General features: G+C 49.2%; 2 protein-coding genes across 5 annotated transcripts; both read left to right on the top strand.

Moving 5' to 3' along the window:
- Nucleotide 1: 1 nt before the first annotated feature.
- On the top strand, nucleotides 2–11548 carry TCN2 (transcobalamin 2). Of its 4 annotated transcripts, none has more exons than XM_060785320.2 (11): nucleotides 2–116; nucleotides 4446–4586; nucleotides 6261–6400; nucleotides 7333–7522; nucleotides 7609–7769; nucleotides 8156–8317; nucleotides 8446–8621; nucleotides 8946–9126; nucleotides 9267–9462; nucleotides 9607–9728; nucleotides 11161–11548. In XM_060785320.2, the coding sequence occupies exons 3-11, from the start codon at nucleotides 6325–6327 to the stop codon at nucleotides 11220–11222; spliced, it is 1326 nt and encodes a 441-aa protein (XP_060641303.2). In that variant the 5' UTR covers nucleotides 2–116; nucleotides 4446–4586; nucleotides 6261–6324; the 3' UTR covers nucleotides 11223–11548. The 4 variants fall into 4 exon arrangements, with proteins under 4 accessions (XP_060641303.2, XP_060641304.2, XP_060641301.2 ...); XM_060785321.2 differs by having other exon boundaries at nucleotides 6204–6400; XM_060785318.2 differs by having other exon boundaries at nucleotides 4446–4590; nucleotides 6204–6400.
- Nucleotides 11549–11628: 80 nt separating this feature from the next.
- SLC35E4 (solute carrier family 35 member E4) lies at nucleotides 11629–19920 on the top strand. The gene is made up of 2 exons (XM_060785322.2): nucleotides 11629–14243; nucleotides 17826–19920. Exons 1-2 carry the CDS (start codon nucleotides 13616–13618, stop codon nucleotides 18245–18247), a joined length of 1050 nt encoding a protein of 349 aa, XP_060641305.1. The 5' UTR covers nucleotides 11629–13615; the 3' UTR covers nucleotides 18248–19920.
- Nucleotides 19921–19934: the final 14 nt, after the last annotated feature.

Raw genomic sequence — 19934 nt, 5'->3', positions numbered from 1 at the left:
AGGCCTCTTAGCCCCCCCCCCCCTCCGCGATTGGAATTGGCCCGAAGAAATAAACAAAACAAAAATAGACGTTCGGAGCAGGCACCAGAATGGACGGCTTGAGATGGGCCTCAGAGGCAAGTGGGGGGGAGGGGGGGAGGGAGAGAGAAAGAGAGAGAGATTGGTTCTTGTGGGGTTTTTCGGGCTATATGGCCATGTTCTAGAGGCATTCTCTCCTGACGTTTCGCCTGCATCTATGGGAAGCATCCTCAGAGGTAGTGAGGTCTGTTGGAAATAGGACAGTGGGTTTATATATCTGTGGAATGACTGGGGTGGGGCAAAGAGCTCTTCTCTGCTGGAGCTAGGTGTGAATGTTTAAGCTGACCACCTTCATTAGCATTTGAAGGCCTGGCTGAGCCTCTCAACAAAACATTTTCCCAGGCTCAGCCAGGCCTTCAAATGCTAATGAAGGTGGTCAGCTGAAACATTCACACCTAGCTTCAGCAGAGAAGAGCTCTTTGCCCCACCCCAGCCATTCCACAAATATATAAACCCATTTTCCTATTTCCAACAGACCTCACTACCTCTGAGGATGCTTGCCATAGATGCAGGCGAAACGTCAGGAGAAAATGCCTCATGGCCATATAGCCCGAAAAAACCCACAAGAACTTAGTGATTCCAGCCATGAAAGCCTTCGACAATACAGAGAGAGATTGGCTTCTAGCTTCTACATTTTTATTTATATTGGCTTCTACATTTTTATTTATATTTTTATAAATATATTATTATTATTATTATTATTATTATTATAGAACAGCACAACAACAGAGAGGAAACAAACAAGGACATCTAATCACCTCTCAACAAAGGATTGCTCCAGGCACTGCCAGGCAATCAAATGTTAATCAAGGTGATCAGTTGAAACATTCACACCTGGCTCTAACAGACAAGAGTCCTTTGTCCCACTCTGGTCATTCCACAGATATACAAACCCTTTTTCCTAGTTCCAACAGACCTCACTACCTCTGAGGATGCTTGCCATTATTATTATTATTATTATTATTATTATTATGGATTCTATAGGATTGTAATCCCACGGCAGATGCACACCACTGAGGATGCTTGCCATTATTATTATTATTATTATTATTATTATTGATTCTATAGGATTGTAATCCCACAGCGGAAGCGTACCTCTGAGGATCCTTGCCATTATTATTATTATTATTATTATTATTATTACTATTATTATTATTATGGATTCTATAGGATTGTAATCCCACGGCGGAAGCACACCGCTTCTGCCGTGGGATTACAATCCTATAGAATCCATAATAATAATAATAATGTACTGTCGAAGGCTTTCATGGCCGGAATCACCGGGTTGTTGTAGGTTTTTTCGAGCTATATGGCCATGTTCTAGAGGCATTTTCTCTTGACGTTTCGCCTGCATCTATGGCAAGCATCCTCAGAGGTAGTGAGGTCTGTTGGAACTAGGAAAAGGTTCCTGGAATGACCAGAGTGGGACAAAGGACTCTTGTCTGTTAGAGCTAGGTGTGAATGTTTCAACTGACCACCTTGATTAGCATTTGATTGCCTGGCAGTGCCTGGAGCAATCCTTTGTTGAGAGGTGATTAGATGTCCTTGTTTGTTTCCTCTCTGTTGTTGTGCTGTTCTATAATAATAATAATAATAATAATAATAATAATAATAATAATAAATATATAATATAAAGAGAATATCTATATAAATAAAAATGTAATGTTCGTTTGTGGGATTAACAGAACTCAAAAACCACTGGACGAATTGACACCAAATTTGGACACAAGACACCTAACAACCCAATGTATGTCCTTCACTCAAAAAAATTGATTTTGTCATTTGGGAGTTGTAGTTGCTGGGATTTATAGTTCACCTACAATCAAAAAGCATTCTGAACCCCACCAACGATGGAATTGAACCAAACTTGGCACACAGTCCTCCCATGACCAACAGAAAATACTGGAAGGGTTTGGTGGGCAGTGTCCTTTGGTTTTGGAGTTGTAGTTCACCTACATCCAGAGATCACTGTGGACTCAAACAATGATGGATCTGGACCAAACTCAGTGAGTTAAAGCACTGAGCTGCTGAGCTTGTTGACCAAAAGGTCGCAGGTTCGATTCCAGGGAGCGGCGTGAGCTTCCACTGTTAGCCCTAGCTTCTGCCAACCTAGCAGTTCAAAAACATGCAAATGTGAGTAGATCAATAGGTACCGCTCCGGCGGGAAGGTAACGGCGCTCCATGCGGTCATGCTGGCCACATGACCTTGGAGGTGTCTATGGACAATGCCGGCTCTTCGGCTTGGAAATGGAGATGAGCACCACACCCCAGAGTCAGACATGACTGGACTTAATGTCAGGGGACAACCTTTACCTTGTTGCTGGGATATATAGTTCACCTACAATCACAGAGCATTCTAAACACCACCAACAATAGAATTGGGCCAAACGTCCCACACAGAACCCCCATGTGGGCCACAGCAACATGTGGCAAGGGACAGCTAGTATAATATAAATAAATATAAAAATATAAATATAAAAATAATAAATAAATAACAATATAGAAAAAGAAACAACTGGAAAATCTGACACAATATGAGGATTTAAAGATCGAACTGCAAAGACTCTGGCACACACCAGTCAAGGTGGTCCCAGTGGTGATCGGCACACAAGGTGCAGTGCCTAAAGACTGCGTATGTTTTTTGTATGTATTCTTAATTTTAATTTTTATATGCTTAAGTGAATTGTATTTTTTAACATTGTATATTTTAACATGTTGTAAACCGCAATGAGTCGCCGCACAGGCTGAGATATTAGCGGTATACAAGCATACCAAATAAATAAATAAATAAATAAATAAAGACCTTGGCCTGCACTTAAACACAATCGGCGCTGACAAAATTACCATCTGCCAGCTGCAGAAAGCCACCTTACTAGGATCTGCATGCTTTATTCACCGATACATCACACAGTCCTAGACACCTGGGAAGTGTCCGACGTGTGATCCAATACAACAGCCAGCAGAGTGTCTGCTGTGGACTCATCTTGTTGTGTTTCTAATAATAATAATAATAATAAGAAGAAGAACAAGAAGAAGTTGTCGAAGGCTTTTATGGCCGGAATCACCGGGTTGTAAGTTTTTCGGGCTGTGTGGCCATGTTCCAGAAGCATTCTCTCCTGACGTTTTGCCTGCATCTATGGCAGGCATCCTCAGAGGTTGTGAAGTCTACACAGAAAAACCATTGAAATCCATAAGCAGGTGGACAATTTTAAGAGAAAAGAGGAAACCATTAAAATGAACAAGATCTGGCTACTAGTATTAAAAAACTCTAAAATCATCATAACAGTAAATAAGACTCAAACACAGGGGAACTCCAGACAAGAAACAAGCAGGGACAGCTAATCACCTCTCAACAAAGGACTTCCCCAGGCAGTAAGAAGCAACACCTTGAAACTGCCATGCCATTAAATGCTAATCGAGGTGGCCAATTGAAACATTCACACCTAGCTCCAACAGACAAGAGTTCTCCCCCCCCCCCCCCGGACATTCCACAGATATATAAATCCCATTTTCCTAGTTTCCAACAGACACCACAACCACTGAGGATGCCTGCCATAGATGCAGACGAAATGTCAGGAGAGAATGCTTCTGGAACATGGCCATACAGCCTCAAAAACTTATAACAACCCAGTAATGGGTGAGTTTTCTGGCCTGCGTGGCCATTTTCCAGAAACATTCTCTCCTGACGTTTTGCTCACATCTATGGCAGGCGTCCTCAGAGGTTGTGAGATTTGTTGGAATCTAGACAAGTGGGGTTTATATATATGTGGAATAATGTTCAGGGTGGGAGAAAGGACTTGACAGTTGGAGGCAAGTGGGAATGTTGCCATTGGCCTACTTGATTAACACTGAGTAGCCTTGCAGCTTCAAAGCCTGGCGGCTTCCTGCCTGGGGGAATCCTTTGGGAGATGTTAGCTGGCCCTGGTTGTTTCCTGTCTGGAATTCAAGTGCTCTGCAATGGCTGACATCTCTGGTTGAATCAGCCTGCAGCGCCTTTCATGTTCCTTGATTCATCCCTAATGAAGAAACACAACCTCCAAACTATCTACAGACCCAGTCAGAAAATCCACCGAATGCTGCGTTCAGCAAAGGATAAGAGGGATCCTTTCACCTCTGCAGGAGTCTACTGTATACCAGGCAGCTGTGGACAAGACGTCTACATAGGGACCCCCAAACGCAGCAGTGCCCAGACACAAATCAAAGAACACGAAAGGCACTGCATCATTCTTTTTATCATTATCATTACTATCACATTATCCTGCCTTTGCCAACTACTGCCTGGCGAAGGCCATTCCCTGGCGTTGTCTGTCACTTGTGTATTCTGCCTCTCTGCCAGTTTCGCAACTTCCTTCCTTCTCTTTTGGCAGGAAAAAAAAACCCAAACAGCTGACTTCAGCAGCTGGAAGAGGCCTCCCACGTGACTCAAGTCAACAAGGGCCGGGAAGCAGACACTGGAAGGGGAATAGGCTCCTGATCCTGAGAGAGAGAGAAAGGAAGAAGCTGGGATTGTGAGTGAGTAGCTAAGGCTCTGGTGGGCTTGCTTGGAACCCCTTGATCTGCCCTGGCTCCATCCTCTACAATCCTAGGCATCTGGTCAGTCCCCTTCTCAGTCTCGCCAAGTGTCAACTCCCGGCCTTGAGCCAGGGCAGTTCCAGTGGGGTCAAACTGCACTCCTTTGACCCATCATGCCAGCCCCCAAAGTCTCTTCATTTGACCTTTCCAACCCGAGCTTTGAAGCCCAGGTGGGCAAAGGGCAGCTCCTTGGCTCAAAGTTGGATCTCAGGCTGTTCTTGGGAAGACAATAGGTCCTTTTTGACCCTCGGGACTGAGAAACAGTCAAAAAACCCCATTTGGACAAAGAATGGGACAATGATATGATCCCCAGACAAAGGCTGTATCTAAGGGTGCATCTACAGTGGTGAATGATTGCCATTTGACCCCACTTGGACTGCCCTGGTTCATAGAATCATAAAGTTGGAAGAGACCCCTTGGGCCATCTAGTCCAACCCCCTGCCATGCAGAAAAAGCATAATCAAGGTATCCTTGACAGATGGCCATTCGACCTCTTTTTAAAAGCTTCAAAGAAAGGAGCTTCCACTGAACTTTGAAGCAGAGAGTTCCACTGTTGAACAGCTCTTCGTACAGTCAGGAAGTTCTTCCTAATGTTCAAGTGGAAACTCCTTTCCTACTCCTAGTTTCAAGGGCAGCAGAAAACAAGCCAGTTTTCTCTTCCTAATGACACCTTTTCCCATATTATACATGGCTCTCATGCCTCCTCTCCACCTTTTCTTCTACTGGCTAAACGGAACCAGTTTTTTAAGACACTCTCAAAGGGATTATTCATGGTCTCCAGACCTTTGATCATTTTAGTCAACCTCTTCCTCTGGACACCTTCCAGCTTATCATACCTCTTTTGAACTGTGGGGCCCAGAATTGGATACAGTGTGATTCCAGGTAAAGAGGTCTGACCAAAGCTGAATAGAGAGGCACCACGACTTCCCTCGATCTCGAAACTAGACTCCTTTGGATGCACCCCAACATCCTATTGGGTTTTTGAGCTGCTGCATCACACTCTTGGTTCATGTTCAGTCTCTTGTCCACAAAGACTCCAAGATGTTTCTCACCTGGGCTGTTGTCAAGCCGGCGTCTCCCATTCTGTATCTTTGCATTTCATTTTTTTCTGCCTAAGTGTTGTATCTTACATTTGTCCTTGTTGAAATGCATTTTGTTAGTTTTGGCCATTTGTCTCTCTCATCTGTGAAGGTCATTTTGAAATTTGATCTTAATGTTCAATGCTAGAGAGTCCCAGGATCTGTTGCTTGGCAAATCCATTGTCTTCCCTGGGTACATCTACACAGTGGGCTTAATGCAGGCTCTGGTCTGCTTTGCCCTTAGGAAATGACCACTCCCAGGCTCCCAGAGTCTTGAGCCAAGGCGGTCCCAAAGTGGGGCTCGAAACAGCATTTGTCCCACAGTGCGGATGCAAGAATGAGAGGGACGTTTCCCTCAAGGTGCCAGCCAAGTTACTCATGCCCCCTCCTTGCTGATGTCACCAGGACTTTGACTCTCTCCTTCTTATCCCTCCTCGGCTTCTTTGTGAACCAAAGTCCTTCTTGTTTTGCCAGCTCAGCTCTGGCTTCCCGGGAAGCTTCCAATGCACTGAGATTTCTCCGCTTTGCCAGGCAACTGCACCCGGACGGGACAAAGAGCCCTGATCCTCACTGGGTTCACTTCCTCCACTATTCGATGGCAGGGATGGGGTCCAGGTGGCTGTGGTTCTTCCCCATCCTCCAGATCCTCATCTCCTCAGTGCAGCTTTGCGGTGAGTCCATGCCCTTTCTGGGTTCTGAGGTAAGCTTGATCTTGAGGCCAGGGGTGGCCTGTAGCATTCCGGCTTTTGGGCTGCCAGCATTACGGTCCCGTCGACCCGACAGAGCAGATCATGGCCCATGACCCTCTTTGGGGTTTCCCTTGCCATCACTGGGCACTGATAATGAAAACGAGGCAGTCCCCAGTTTTGCTCCTGAAGAATACGCTATTTATTCAAATCTAATGCTCACCTTTTTGGGCTAAAATACCTCACCAAAATCAGGGTGCGCATTAGATCCGCATCATACAGTCACCTTAGTTCTGAGCCAAAGCCAAAGGGGAAGCTGCTTCAGGACTTGTGTCTGGAGCTCCTGTTTGGGGGATGTCATCTCTAATTCAATGGCCAGGGCTCAATACTCTGCAGTCTTGGGCTTTATAGTTTGGTGAGGCATCTGCTTTTTTTTGGCAGATGGGCTCCTGTGATTCCATAGCATAGTGGATTCATATTGCAGCATAGACACACCCCAATGTTTTCTTTTCCGTCACTGGAAGCTTTGGTGTTCAAACATTTATTTTTAAAAAGGGAATTATAAGCCGGCAACAACTGTAACGTGTGCCTTTTTTGGCCCATCACAAAGAGTGTACTTTTTGCCATCCGCATGGCATTTGGCAGCAAATACTTTTTTGGGGTTTCAGGGTTTTGAAAATGGAGGTGTGCCTCAGATTCCATGGCACACAAGAGTTGAGTTAGTATAGCCTTTTCTGCCAGCTCCTGGTGAATTTGGGGCTTCTTGTCCTGCCTCTTGGTTTGTTTGAAAGGGACAGGAATGAGAATGGGGGGAAGCGGTGTTGGCGTTCAAGTGCCAGGAAGAGGGACGTGACATGACCCAATAGGGCCATGTCATTATTATCCTGGGCTGTGTCTTCTCTTCTTCCTCCTTGAAGAAATCCCATCAGGAAACGGGCACCGCGTGGCTTCCTTGAGCGCAGAGCTCTTGGCGCTGGCTCACGATGCCACCCGGGAGCCTGACCCCAACATCTACCTGGGACTCCGTCTTACCAAGCACCACAGCCTGGAGAAGGAGCGCCTCTACCTGGAGCGGCTCAAGGGGGTCTATCAGCCCAACAACAGCAGGTAGGAGCCCTGGGTCTCCTGCCTTGGTGGGGAAATCCACCTGAGCAAGGCCTAACCCTGATTTGGTTCGATTCTCTCTGGCTCAGTGATCAGGTGGCTGTCAAGTATCAGGAGCAGCCTGGCACGGGCCGCTTGGCACTTTACCTGTTGGCATTACGCGCAGCCTGCCACAACATGGAGACGCCTGAGGCCCACCGGCTGGTCACTCAGCTGAAGCTTCACCTGCACAAGGAGAAGGAGGAGATAGGTACAATGCTCCTCCCGCTGCCACCTTCCTCCTGAAAGGAAGGCACTATCAGGGTTGGGCTAGGGGCCAGGGCCAAAGTGGCATTTGGACCTTACTAAGGCATGGCCACATGGCCTTTTTTGGATTGGATTGTGTCCGCTCTGCATTGCCTCCCATGGCAAGGAGGGGCACCGCTGCGGAGGGCAAATGGGATCGGCCTTTTCTTCACCCAACCCAAGTCCCACGCCTGGCCTTCAAGCAGCACCACTCCCCAGGTGGGGTGGTTTTCCTTTTCCTTTTGGGCTGTGAGGCTGCCAAAATGGCCATATATGGCGCATGACCACTCTTCCCATTCTGGGTCTGGGATTCATGAGGGAATGGCTAACAGGGATTTGCTTCTGCCCCAGGTTCTGAGAACCTCGGCCAGCCCCTCACCAACTACTACCAGTATGGCTTGGGGCTGTTGGCCCTGTGCATCCACGGGAAGATGGCCGATGTGCACGTGATCCACAGGCTCTTGCACGCTGAGGAGCACAGCCGGCTTGGGATCCATGGCAAGCTTTCTGTGGGTAAGGGTTCTTCTGTGGGTAAGGGTTCCAGTTGTGTGCAGTTCTGCTGTTGCTGCTGGACCTCAGTCCGTGCCACACAATTGGCAGCACCCCCACTTCACTCTCCTTTTGGGCCTTTCTTCCTGCAGACACGGAGGCCATGGCAGGGCTGGCCTTTGCCTGCTTGCAGCGGGCCACCTTCTACCCACCAGAGCTGGGGGTCAAACTGCACCAGTCTGTGGAGCGAGTGAAGGCGAAAGTCTTGCAGGCCCAGACTCCCGAGGGGGCCTTTGGGAACATCTACAGCAGCCCTCTTGCAGCTCAGGTGAGCCAGGCACTGCCTCAGGTGCTGAAAAGTGTGGATTCTTCCTGGGTAGTGCCATAGCTTTTGCATGCCCTACAGACAGGGTGCTTCCCACTCCAGCCCTTCAGGCAGACCTGCACAACCCCAGAAGGAGTTGGTGTGGCCCGCAGAGATATGAAGCCCATCCTAATAGATCATTGATTACTTGACTTGGAAAGTGAGTTTTGAAAACCCTATCTTCGGCCCCAAGAGAGTTCACCCATTTAATTTGGCCCCCTTCTCCTGCCAAGTTGAGTAGGCCTGCCTTTCTCTGATGCTTGCCCTCCTTTTCCTGGCACAATGCAGTTCCTCCTTGCCGTGGGGCAGAGCCAGAAGGAGCCCAAGTGCCCCAAGGGCATGACCTCCCTCCTCCAGCACCTGGAGCAGGGAGACTCCCAGGACGTCCTTTTCAAGTCCCAACTCTTGCCTGTCCTGAATGGCAAGAGCTACCTGGACATTGCCAGCATGGAGTGCCACACAGAGAGAGGTAAGAAGGGAAGGCAGACGGGGGGATGGTGCCCAAAACTTCTGCCACCAACTCATTCAGTAATGACAGTTGGCTCCATTGGTGTTCAGTTTCATCCCTAATGGATCCTTTTCCCTCCTAATTGACCTGCTTCTTTGCAGATGGTTTGGCCCTTGGCACTCCCTCACCCACAGCACCACATGCCACCCGGCCAAGCAAACAAATAGCCGTCCAGCTGATTGTGAAGCAACCGCCTCGCAAGCTGCCCCTCTTCCGGCGGGTGCTGACGGTGGCCCAGGGCTCCTCTCTGCTGGATGTGCTGAATGTGGCCTCGAGGGAAGACAGGGCACCGCTCACGTGAGTCTCCCCTGAGACTCCCCTGGGTCCTGCCAGTCCCAGGATCTCCTCGGGGGCTCAGCCCCAGGGCTTAAATTCTTTGCTTTCAACCTCCCAAAGCTGACTCTGCAACCCCACGCTTCCGCTTTGCCCTGCTTTGCCCAGGTTTGAGACCAAGGAGACCTTTTCAGGCCCATTTCTGATGGCGCTGATGGGGGTGAAGGCCCAGGAAGGGGAGCGCAAGTACTGGAAGATCCTCCGGGCCCCCAGCAGCCTCCTGGAGCAAGGTCAGTATGGGAAACAACAAGAGTCGTAGTTCAAAAGAAATGCAAAGCACCCAAATCCTAGCATGGGTGCGCTTAGCTTTGGCTGGACTGACAACATTGAATTATATGACACAGAACCCCGTCCCCTCTCCAGAAAAAAACCAACCCTCCTTGGCTCTCTTCGTATGGCATCTCTCCCCCCAGCACCAATTTGGGAAGGGAAGCAGCCATTCTCGCCTATTTATTTGTTTGTTTGTTTATTTATCATGTCCAAAGTGAATTGAGGATAAAGTTATAATGTATAAAAAACCACAGAGTTTTTTTTTAAAAAGCAACACTTGGCATTATGTTAAATGTCCTTTGATAGAAGCTGGCCACTTGGAGTGCCTCTTGAGTAGCTATGAGAAGGTCCGCCATTGTGCATGTGGCAGAGCTCAGGTTGCATTGTAGTACGTAGTCTGTGGTTTGCTCTTCTCCACACTCTCATGTCGCGGACTCCAATTTGTAGCCCCATTTCTTAAGATCTCGTGGTAACAGAGCACAGTCTGTTCAGCTCCTTCCAAGTTGCCCAGTCTTCTGTGTGCCCAGGAGGGAGTCTCTCATTTGGTCTCAGCCACAGATTGAAGTGCTGGATTTTAGCCTGCCACTTTTGGAGTCTTGCTTGCTGAGGTGTTCCTGCAAGTACCTCTGTAGATCTTAGAAAGCAATTTCTTGATTTAAGGCGCTGGCATGCTGGCTGATATTCGAACAGAGGATGGGCTGGAGATGTCCATACCTTGGTCCTTTCATTGCTGGCTGCTACTTCCCAATGGATGTCAGGTGGTGCAATACCGGCTAAGCAGTGTAATTTCTCAGGCAGCGTAGGATGTAGACATCCTGTGATGATGGGCCAGGCCTCATTAAGAGCCACGTCCATTGTTTTAACATGGTGAGATGTATTCCATACAGGGCATGCATATTCAGCAGCAGAGTGGCAAAGTGCAAGGGCAGATGTCTTCACACTGTCTGGTTGTGATCCCCAGGTTGTGCCGGTCAGCTTTTGTATTATTATATTATTTCTAGCACCCACTTTTTGCTTGAAATTCAAACAGTGCTTCTTGTAAGTCAGAGCACAGTCCAGAGTAACTCCCAGGTATTTGGGAGGGCTGCAGTGCTCATCTTCAGAGCTTGAGATGCTTGTCTGTTCTTAAGCCGTTCCAAGTCCCCATTGGGGAGATAGTGGCGGGGTACAAAAAAAGTTTATTATTATTATTATGATTAAGGTGAAAAGCACATGCCTGCATTTTAGATGGATTAGGGATCAGTTGGTTTTCCCTGTAGTAAGCAGTAAGAGCAACTAAATCTTCGGAGAGCTTCTGTTCAACCATTTCAAAGTTCCCTGTTTGAGCGGTGATTGCACGATCATCAGCATAGATGAAATTCTCCACTGACTGCCTTTCATTTTGCTTTGCAGGCCTCGCCGACTACATCCCCCAGGATAAGGAAACCATCATCTTAAGGTTTAGCCCTTGGTAGGGGTTGGGTTGGCAGTGCCCTGTCTTTGTCAGCTCTCCTCCCCCACCACCCAAAAATGGACAATTTGGAGATGTGGTGCCGCCTTGGCAAATGCCAGGCATAGGATTTGGGTGGCGGAACTGACTTGCCTGCCTGGCAGGGCTCCCTCTTGCAGTGGGAAGTGTCCCAGGCCTGCCTTCCATGCATATGCCAGGTTTTGCACTTGGGATGACCCCACAGCTCTTGTGCCAAGCCTTTGAACCCATACTCACCAATGCAGTCTGGATCGTAAGGCTGACAAAATGTTTGAGATTTGGAAACTGATCAATAAAACGTCCTTTCTTTTCCCTTCTGTTTCTCCATTTGTTTTTTCAAGGTAGGGCCCTCAACCATTCACAGGAGTATATTAATAATATAGTATGACTATACGCATACAATAATAATAATAATAATAATAATAATAATAATAATAATAATGTAGTATTATGTAGCACTTGTTCTGAAGGGGAATTTCTGGCTTTCCTGCCACCAGGTTCCTTTCTGCCGACGGTTCCAGCTAGAGGTCCATTATATCCGTTGTGGGTTTGAGTCCCAACTTAGAGGCTTTGTTCCCTTCCTAGTGTGCATCTACATGAAGGAATGGATGCAGTTTGAAACCCCACTCGAACTGCCATGGCTCAGTGCTATGCAGGCCTGGGAGGTGTTTATTTTAGCCAGGTCTTTTTCATGGCCAAAGAGGGCAAGCTACAACTCAGAGGTCTCCATAGCATTAGTACAAAGCATTCATTTGTCACTGACGTAGGTTTGGCACAGAGTGGGTGGGGTGATTGGAGCTGAGTGCTGTTCCCCCAATGTTGACTGCGCCAGAGCTGCCACCTTCCCTCTGCAGCAACAGCTGGGAAAAGCTGCCCTCCGGAAAGACAAAGGTAAGCCTCACCCGAGGAGATCTGGCTCAGCAGAGATCAGCGTGTTCAGACATGATGCCATGGGCAACATGTATCTGCTAGGGATGGAGCCCAGTGGCAGGAGGGAATAGACCTCTTGGAGCCAATGGGTGGGGAAGGACCCTTTCAATGGGTCTCCCAGTTAGATCACCTTCTGAGGAGTTTTGCCAGAGGCATTCAGCACCTTGGAGAGGCCCAGAGAGTTTGGGCACCTTGCTCAAGCTCCCTGGTCTTTCCAAGGGTGCTTGGGTGGGCATGGGCCCCTTTGGGTTGTGTATCATTTCAGAACAGACTAGATGGCCTTTGAGAGCCCCTTCCGAATACAGGCGTCTTTGAAGGGTGGTCGTCCCAGCATCTTCGTAAGCTGATCAACACAGGCTGGAATGGCCTTCTTTTCAGGAGTGCTTTCGTCTTCTAGTCTAGACTAGATGGCCTCTGGGGGTCCCTTTCCAACTCTAGAGGGCTACCAACTGCCTTGGAAAGCGGCCAACTCTCCTCCTTCGAAGGCTTTCAAACAGGTTTGATGGGCTGCTTTCAGGAGTGCTGTTTTGGCTTCTTCCATGCGACAGAGATTGGGCTGGACTAGATGACCTTTGGGGTGCCCACTGATAATGCATGGACGGCTGCTGGGTGCCCACCTCTGCCTTGTGAGAAGCACCAGGCCCTTTGCATGGGCTCAAAAGCCCTCCTGCCCATCTCAAGGCCTTCCCACACAGCCATATCTATAACTCAGAATATCAAGGTAGAAAATACCACAATATCTGATTTGAACTGGGATATCTGAGTCCACACTGCCATATATTCCAGTTCAAATGTGGGATTTTATTCAGCTGTGTGGAAGTGGTCTCAGCTCCTCCTGGTCCAGGAAGGATGCTGTGCCTGTTGCTCGGCAGCTGATTCCCTGACGCTTCCCTCTTTTCCTCTTCTGCCAACAGCAGCAGCAGCAGCTCATGATAATCTCCTGGCAGGAAGCCTGGTCCAGGGCGGCCTCTCGCGGGCGGTCAGAGGATGCCGCTTGAAGGATGCTGACGCAGGACTCTGTTGTTGTTGTTGCTGCCCTGGCCGTTGCCATTGGGGAAGGAGGAGTCTCCTGCATCCCACTTTGGGCCGCCTCCCTTCCGCCCGGCATCAATTTGCACATGGCACTGGGCTCAAGCTGGCATCCTGTCCCAAAGAGCAGTCGGATTGGGAAGCCTGGGCCGGGATGGGTCACTTCTCTGTCGGAGCCGATGCCAAGGTGCCCTTTGGCCCCTTTGAAGAAAGGGAGGCCTTTTGCACTGGCAGAGTGAAAGCCACGAAAACAACCCTGGACCAGCTGGAAATTCTATACCGGTGAGTCACAAGCAGCAAAGGCAGGAGAAGGAGGAGCAGGAGCCAGGGCCGGCAGTCGCCACCCTCCCTGCTGTGAGCATCTTCATCCTTCAGGAGCTCTAGCCTCTGCCCAAGGACTTTGCCAGGCTGCCCTCCCCGATGTGCCTGCCCTCAGGGAGGAGAGATGCTGCCGGGATGAGCCCGCTGGCCCAGAGAGCAGGGCCACCGCCTCCCTGGAAGCCAGATCCAGGCCAGGATGGGAAGCTGAGAGCCTTGGACCGTGGGGCCGCGCCCGCCTTGCCCCTGGTGCCCACTGTCCTGGTCTGGCTGGCCACCGGCACCACCATGGCCAGCCTCAACAAGTGGATCTTTGCTGTCCACAACTTCCGCTTCCCGGTGCTGCTCTCCTCCCTGCACATGCTGACGGCTGTCCTGGTGGGCAAGCTGCGGGCAAGTGGGCCCCGGCCTCTGCTGGGCCCCGGCGCCCAGGCCCGGGTCCTGCTGCTGAGCATCACCTTCTGCGCCAGCGTGGCCTTTGGCAACCTGGGTCTCAACTATGTGCAGCTGGACTTTGCTCAGATGGTCTACACTACCACGCCGCTCTTCACCCTGGCGCTGTCCGAGGCTCTGCTCCGCAAGCGCCATCACCCGCTCCAGTACGCCGCCATGGGGCCCATCTGCCTGGGCGCTGCTCTCAGCATCGTGGGACAGGTTCACTTCGACCAGGCCGGCTGCTGCTGCCTGGTGGCCGCCACCTTCCTCCGGGGGCTCAAGTCCATCCAGCAAAGTAAGCGGGGTCCAGGGCTGGCAGGGATGCTAGGGGTGCCAGCGCAAGGGCAAGGGGCCTTTCACTTCCCCTCCAGTTGGTGCCCACTTGGTTTCAATAATAATAATAATAATAATAATAATAATAATAATAAATACATCACACAGTCCTAAACACTTGGGAAGTGTTTGACTTGGGATTTTGTGATATGAAATCCAGCTGTGTCATACTGTGTTTTGTGTCAGTAAAATAACAATAACAATAATTATTATACTTTATTTGTATCCCGCCCCCCCCCCCCCCCATCTGCGGGTGGGACTTGGAGCTGCTTACGGCAATGGAACAATATAAACAAGGTAAATTATAAACAAGGTAAATGAGAATAAACCTATAGACCATTTAAATTAAGTGAACGAATGATAACAAGAAAAGTACATACAAATTAAAAGAATAATAAGGTGCCCCCGGTGGCTCAGTGGGTTAAACCGCTGAGCTGCTGAATTTGCTGACTGAAAGGTCGCCGGTTCGAATCCGGGGAGTGGGGTGAGCTCCCGCTGTCAGCCCCAGCTTCTGCCAAACTAGCAGTTTGAAAACATGCAAATGTGAATAGATCAATAGGTACTGCTCCAGTGGGAAGGTAATGGCGCTCCATGCAGTCATGCCGGCCACATGACCTTGGAGGTGTCTATGGACAACGCCAGCTCTTCGGGTTAGAAATGGAGATGAGCACCAACCCTCAGACTTGGACACGACTGGACTTAATGTCAGGGGAAAACCTTTACTATTAAGTAGAACACAAGAGTTGATTTGGCAAGAAAGTCCTATTCTGAGCAAAATCAACATCATGCTAATGTTATGGTATGGTACAGAAAATGCTGAGACGCAGGAAGTTTCCTTGAGCAAGTATGACTGCAAGCCTTTCTGAATATGTTAGTCGTGTCCTGAGAGCAATATGACTCACAACCTTAGCATTCTTTTAAAAGCACAATCATGAAATGCACAGGAAAATCAATGTTTTTGTTTCTCCTTACAGTTCTTCGGGGTTAAGCAACCAGGAGCGTGGTGAATGCACAAACATTTCTATTTAGTGGAAATGGTGAATTTGGTATATTTTGTTATCTGATTTCACAGAGTCATATATCAAAGTTGATTTTTTCAAACTTGCTATCACAAGTTCTTCTGTGCATACATATTCACTGTATACATCTATCCGGGTGGGCAGGTGCCACTGGGAATGGACCTGATGCCACTTGAACTGCCATGGCTCCATATTAGGGAATCATGGGAATGTTGTCTTTTGCCTTCTCTGCCAAAGAGTGCTGGTTCCTCACTTCACTACAGATCCCATGATTCCATTGAGCCATGGAAGTCCAAGTTCTCTCAACCTGCATTCCTTCTACTGTAGATGCCCCCATCGCTGTGCCTAACACCATCCCCAGAGGGGAGGATGCCACCCATCTGCCACTTCTCTAGCATGTCTCTTATTTTGGGAAAAGATGACTATGTGGGTTCTTTTTGAAAGCCCCCCCCCCTTTGTGTTTCCATTTGTGGAATTTATGGATGCCGCTTTTGGAAACCTTGAGCGGAACAAAAGAGGCCCTCGCCTTCGGAAACCTACATCTCTGCGGGGAGATTGTCTGCAGGGCATGATTCATGTTTTGCCTGCCCCGTTGCCTTGGAAACATACCACCAAGGCAAGAGGAAAAAATGATTTTCCCAATTTGAAATGCAGACAGATTCAAACATGGAAACGCCTTTGTTTGGCATGACTACGGCAGTGGGTGGTTAGGAGCCCAAAGGCGGTGGGTGATATTTGGGTCCCCCCACCCCACCCCTTGGCATTGCGTCCCTGTTCTGGGTAGTTGCTTTGAGGTTTCCTATAACAACATCTGTCTGTCATTGACTCCATCTCAAGCTGGAACCAGAAATATATGGAACACCGATGTTTAACATTCTCTTGCAGAGGACATTACATGCCCAGCCTCAAACTACACATCCCAGGACTCCATGACAGTTAAGACAGAAACAAAGTTTTTTGGCTTTTTTTTGTCGTGTCAGGAGCGACTTGAGAAACTGCAAGTCGCTTCTGTTGTGAGAAAATTGACCGTCTGCAAGGACGTTGCTCAGGGGACGCCCGGATGTTTTGATGTTTTAACATCCTTGTAGGAGGCTTCTCTCATCTCCCTGCCTGAGGAGCTGGAGCTGATAGAGGGTCCTCATCCGCACTCTCCGCAGATTCGAACCTGTGACCTGTCAATCTTCAGTCCTTTCGGCACAGGGATTTAACCCACTGCACCACCAGGGGCTCCGATGATCAAAGTTCAATTGAGTCTTGGAAGCTAGAAGGCCATATAGTGGACTCATGGAAGCCATTGTAGTTTGGTTTCAGGACCCTCGTTGATACCCAAATCCAGTAATGCTCAAGCCCCATGACATACAATAGCATCGTAAAACAGTGCCACTACTAGAAAAAGGCCCAATGGGAGGGTTGAATCTGTGGATGTGGAAGGCCAGCTACAATACAATACAAAATTTTATTACGGTCACTGGAGGGCTGGCTGTATATAAATCAATCAATATGATATTGACAGAGACCCTAGTACAGTGTTTCCCCACCTAGGGGTAGGAACCCCTGAGGGGGTGTCAGAGGGGTCACCAAAAACCACCAGAAAACACAGTATTTTCTCTTGGTCGTGGGAGTTCTGTGTGCTAAGTTTGGTTCAATTCCATTTTTGGAGGAGTTCAGAATGCTTTTTGATTGTAGGTGAACTATAAATCCCAGCAACCACAACTCCCAAATGACAAAATCAATTCCACCAATATTCAAATTTGGGCATATCGGGTATTAGTGCCAAATTTGGTCCAGTGAGCAAAAATACATCCTGCATATGATTCATAACAGTAGCAACATTACAATTATGAAGTAGCAATAAAAATAACTTTATGGTTGGGGGTCACCTCAACATGAGGAACTGTATTAAGGGGGCTGCGACATTAGGAAGGTTGAGAAACCTGAATAGTAAAGGTAAAGGTTTCCCCTGACATTATGTCCAGTCATGTCCGACTCTGGGGGTTGGTGCTCATCTCTATTGTTAAACCTAAGAGTTGAAGTTGTCCGTAGACTCCTCCAAGGTCACGTGGCCGGCATGACTGCATGGAGCACCATTACCTTCCCACTGGAGCGGTACCTATTGATTTACTCACATTTGCATGTTTTTGAAACTGCTAGGTTGGCAGAAGCTGGGGCTAACAGCCGGAGCTCACGCCGCTCCCCAATTTGAACTGGCGACCTTTCAGTCACCAAGTCAGCAGCTCAGTGCTTTAACCCACTGCGCCACCAGGGGCCCTGAATACAGGGGGACAATGGCCCAGTTTGGATGTGGGATGGGCTTTTGGAATGCTAAACCGTACTCCATTTTGATCCATAAAGATTGGGGTGCGGAAGGGCTTGGTGGTAATTTCTTTGCCATCTGTTCAGATGATAGTTTAGGAGCCCCCTCCTGCCTCCAAGCTGGATGCCCACCTGGGGATTGGCGCCTGGGGAAATGGGCCTGGGTCTCCTTCTGCCGACGACTCACGCTGCATCTTTTGGTCTTCCCACAGGCACCCTGCTGCAGGAGGAGCGGCTGGACTCACTGAACCTGCTCTGCCTGACCTCACTGCCCAGCTTCTACATCCTCTTTGGGGCGGCCCTGCTGCTGGAGGTGGGCCCAGCCTGGGATGGCACCTTGACATATGGGGCCGGGCTCTGGGCCTGCCTGCTGGCCAGCTGCCTGGGCTCTGTGCTCTACAACCTGGCCAGTTTTGCCGTCCTCTCCCTCACCTCGGCTCTCACCATCCACGTCCTGGGCAACTTCAATGTGGTGGGCAATCTGCTCCTCTCCCGCTTGCTCTTTGGCAGCCGCCTGACGCTGCTGGGCTACGCAGGCATTGGGCTCACCCTCTCCGGGGTCTTCATGTACCACCACTGCCAGGGCATCGCCGACTGCTGGCGGGCCCGAACCCAGCGAGCCAAAGAGGAATGAGCCAGAGAGGGATTGCTGTCTCGCGCCAACTGGACTTTGGCATTAGTGGACGGAAGGCCTGGGCAAGGTTGCCTTCCCCAAACAATGCCAACTGCTCCCAAACCATTGCTCGTGGGTGGAAATGCTTTTGAGAAATGCTTTCCAGCATCCTGTTACAGGTGCCACTTCTGACCTGGGCACAAAAATACCCACCCATTGAAATCCAAGAGCTACTCCCTCCCTACAGTCATTGTGCCAGCTTTCAAGGCAGAGGGAGGCTCCCCCTGGCATCAGGACCATAGTATTTTCTTAAACAGGTCTTATTCATCCTGAATAGTATCGCCAATGTCTGCCAATTGCTTTCACATAGATGCCAACTCTTGTGTCAGCTCCAAGGGCGTCTTGTAGATCTGAGGCTTGTCAATAGATGTGGCAAAGTGTCCCTTTTTTCCTTTCTTGGGCTTCCCATGCAAAGCAGAGAACCAGTGTTACCGAGCAGCTCCAAAAACAGAGGCAGAGAAGAGATGGCACAATTGGGATAGCAATGCCCATTCATGACTGGGGTAGAGTCTTGGCAATTGTACAGTAAGGTCCCCTTATTCACAGGGGCATCTTCAAAGCCTGAAGCCTGTGCCAGTAACACTTCTGGAACTTGGTTGCCCACAGAGAACGGAAATCACTGGAAGCATAAGGGCATAAGGTGGACTGGGGCATATTTCCGAACTGAAACTGGACAATGCCCAGGGGGTCTTCCTGTATGTATTATTTTCCTTTTCTGACAGCCGTCCGCTGGGTGGATTAAAAGTGTGTGTGTGTGTGTATGAGAGAGAGAGAGAGAGATGGAGGGCACACGAGAACAGATTGGTACCCGGACCTGGCTGGATCATGGAGGAACTCACTAGGATGTTCTTCACTCTGCTGGACAGAGGAGAGCTGCCCCAGGGGTTCAGGACCATGGCACTGGTGAGATGGGCATTGTTTTCCTCTCCTGCAACCAATCCCTGCAGTGCCCGTTTGTGGATGGAGTCCCTCGTTTGATGGTTTGAAGCGGGGGGGGGGGGGGGGGAGGTCAGATGTGGTCAGTATTATCTCTGAATGCCTGCAGGGTGTTTGTGTACGTGTGTATGTATAGGGTATACAACCCATTTGGCAAGAGTAAGGACTGATTGGTATGCCTATTTCGCTCCCTCATCTTCATCCTTTTGGTGCCCAAGTGCCAGGAGCAACGCAGTGGCTGCTTTGACTATCATCTTCTTCTGCTAGACCAGACTTGGGCCAACTTGGCCCTCCCTCCAGGTGTTTTGGACTTCAACTCCCACCATTCGTAACAGCCTAGGCCCCTTCTTTTTCCCTTTCCTTTTCCGCTTAAGTGGCTGGGGGAAAAGGAAGGGGCCTGAGTCTGTTACGAATGGTGGGAGTTGAAGTCCAAAACACCCAGAGGGAGGGCTGAAGTTTGTCCATACCAGTTCTAGAATCAGGCTGAAGGGCTGTTTGCCAAGTGCCCTGATGCCTACCGTTGCCAGTGTAATGCCGGGCACAAGTGTTGTTCTTTTGGCCAGTGTCTAAAGTATGATTTGATGCACATATTCGGTGCCCACAGCCCCACCTTTGTCTCAACCAGAGCACAAGCGAAACAGGGCCGACCTCTTCGATTGCGTCTCCCTTGGCAATAAAGCTCTATTTTGGTCTTCCTAGCGCAGCGTGGTGT

The sequence above is a fragment of the Anolis sagrei genome, chromosome X (assembly GCF_037176765.1).
Source record: "Anolis sagrei isolate rAnoSag1 chromosome X, rAnoSag1.mat, whole genome shotgun sequence".
NCBI lineage: Eukaryota > Metazoa > Chordata > Lepidosauria > Squamata > Dactyloidae > Anolis > Anolis sagrei.
This window is presented reverse-complemented; position numbering and strand designations above follow the sequence as displayed.

Coding starts and splice junctions, on each gene's coding strand:
- TCN2 (XM_060785320.2), top strand. CDS start 6,325: ATGGCAGGGATGGGGTCCAGGTGGCTGTGGTTCTTCCCCATCCTCCAG. Junction 7,523..7,608: donor TATCAGCCCAACAACAGCAG/GTAGGAGCCCTG, acceptor TCTCTGGCTCAG/TGATCAGGTGGCTGTCAAGT. Junction 8,318..8,445: donor CCATGGCAAGCTTTCTGTGG/GTAAGGGTTCTT, acceptor TTCTTCCTGCAG/ACACGGAGGCCATGGCAGGG.
- SLC35E4 (XM_060785322.2), top strand. CDS start 13,616: ATGTGCCTGCCCTCAGGGAGGAGAGATGCTGCCGGGATGAGCCCGCTG. Junction 14,244..17,825: donor GCTCAAGTCCATCCAGCAAA/GTAAGCGGGGTC, acceptor GTCTTCCCACAG/GCACCCTGCTGCAGGAGGAG.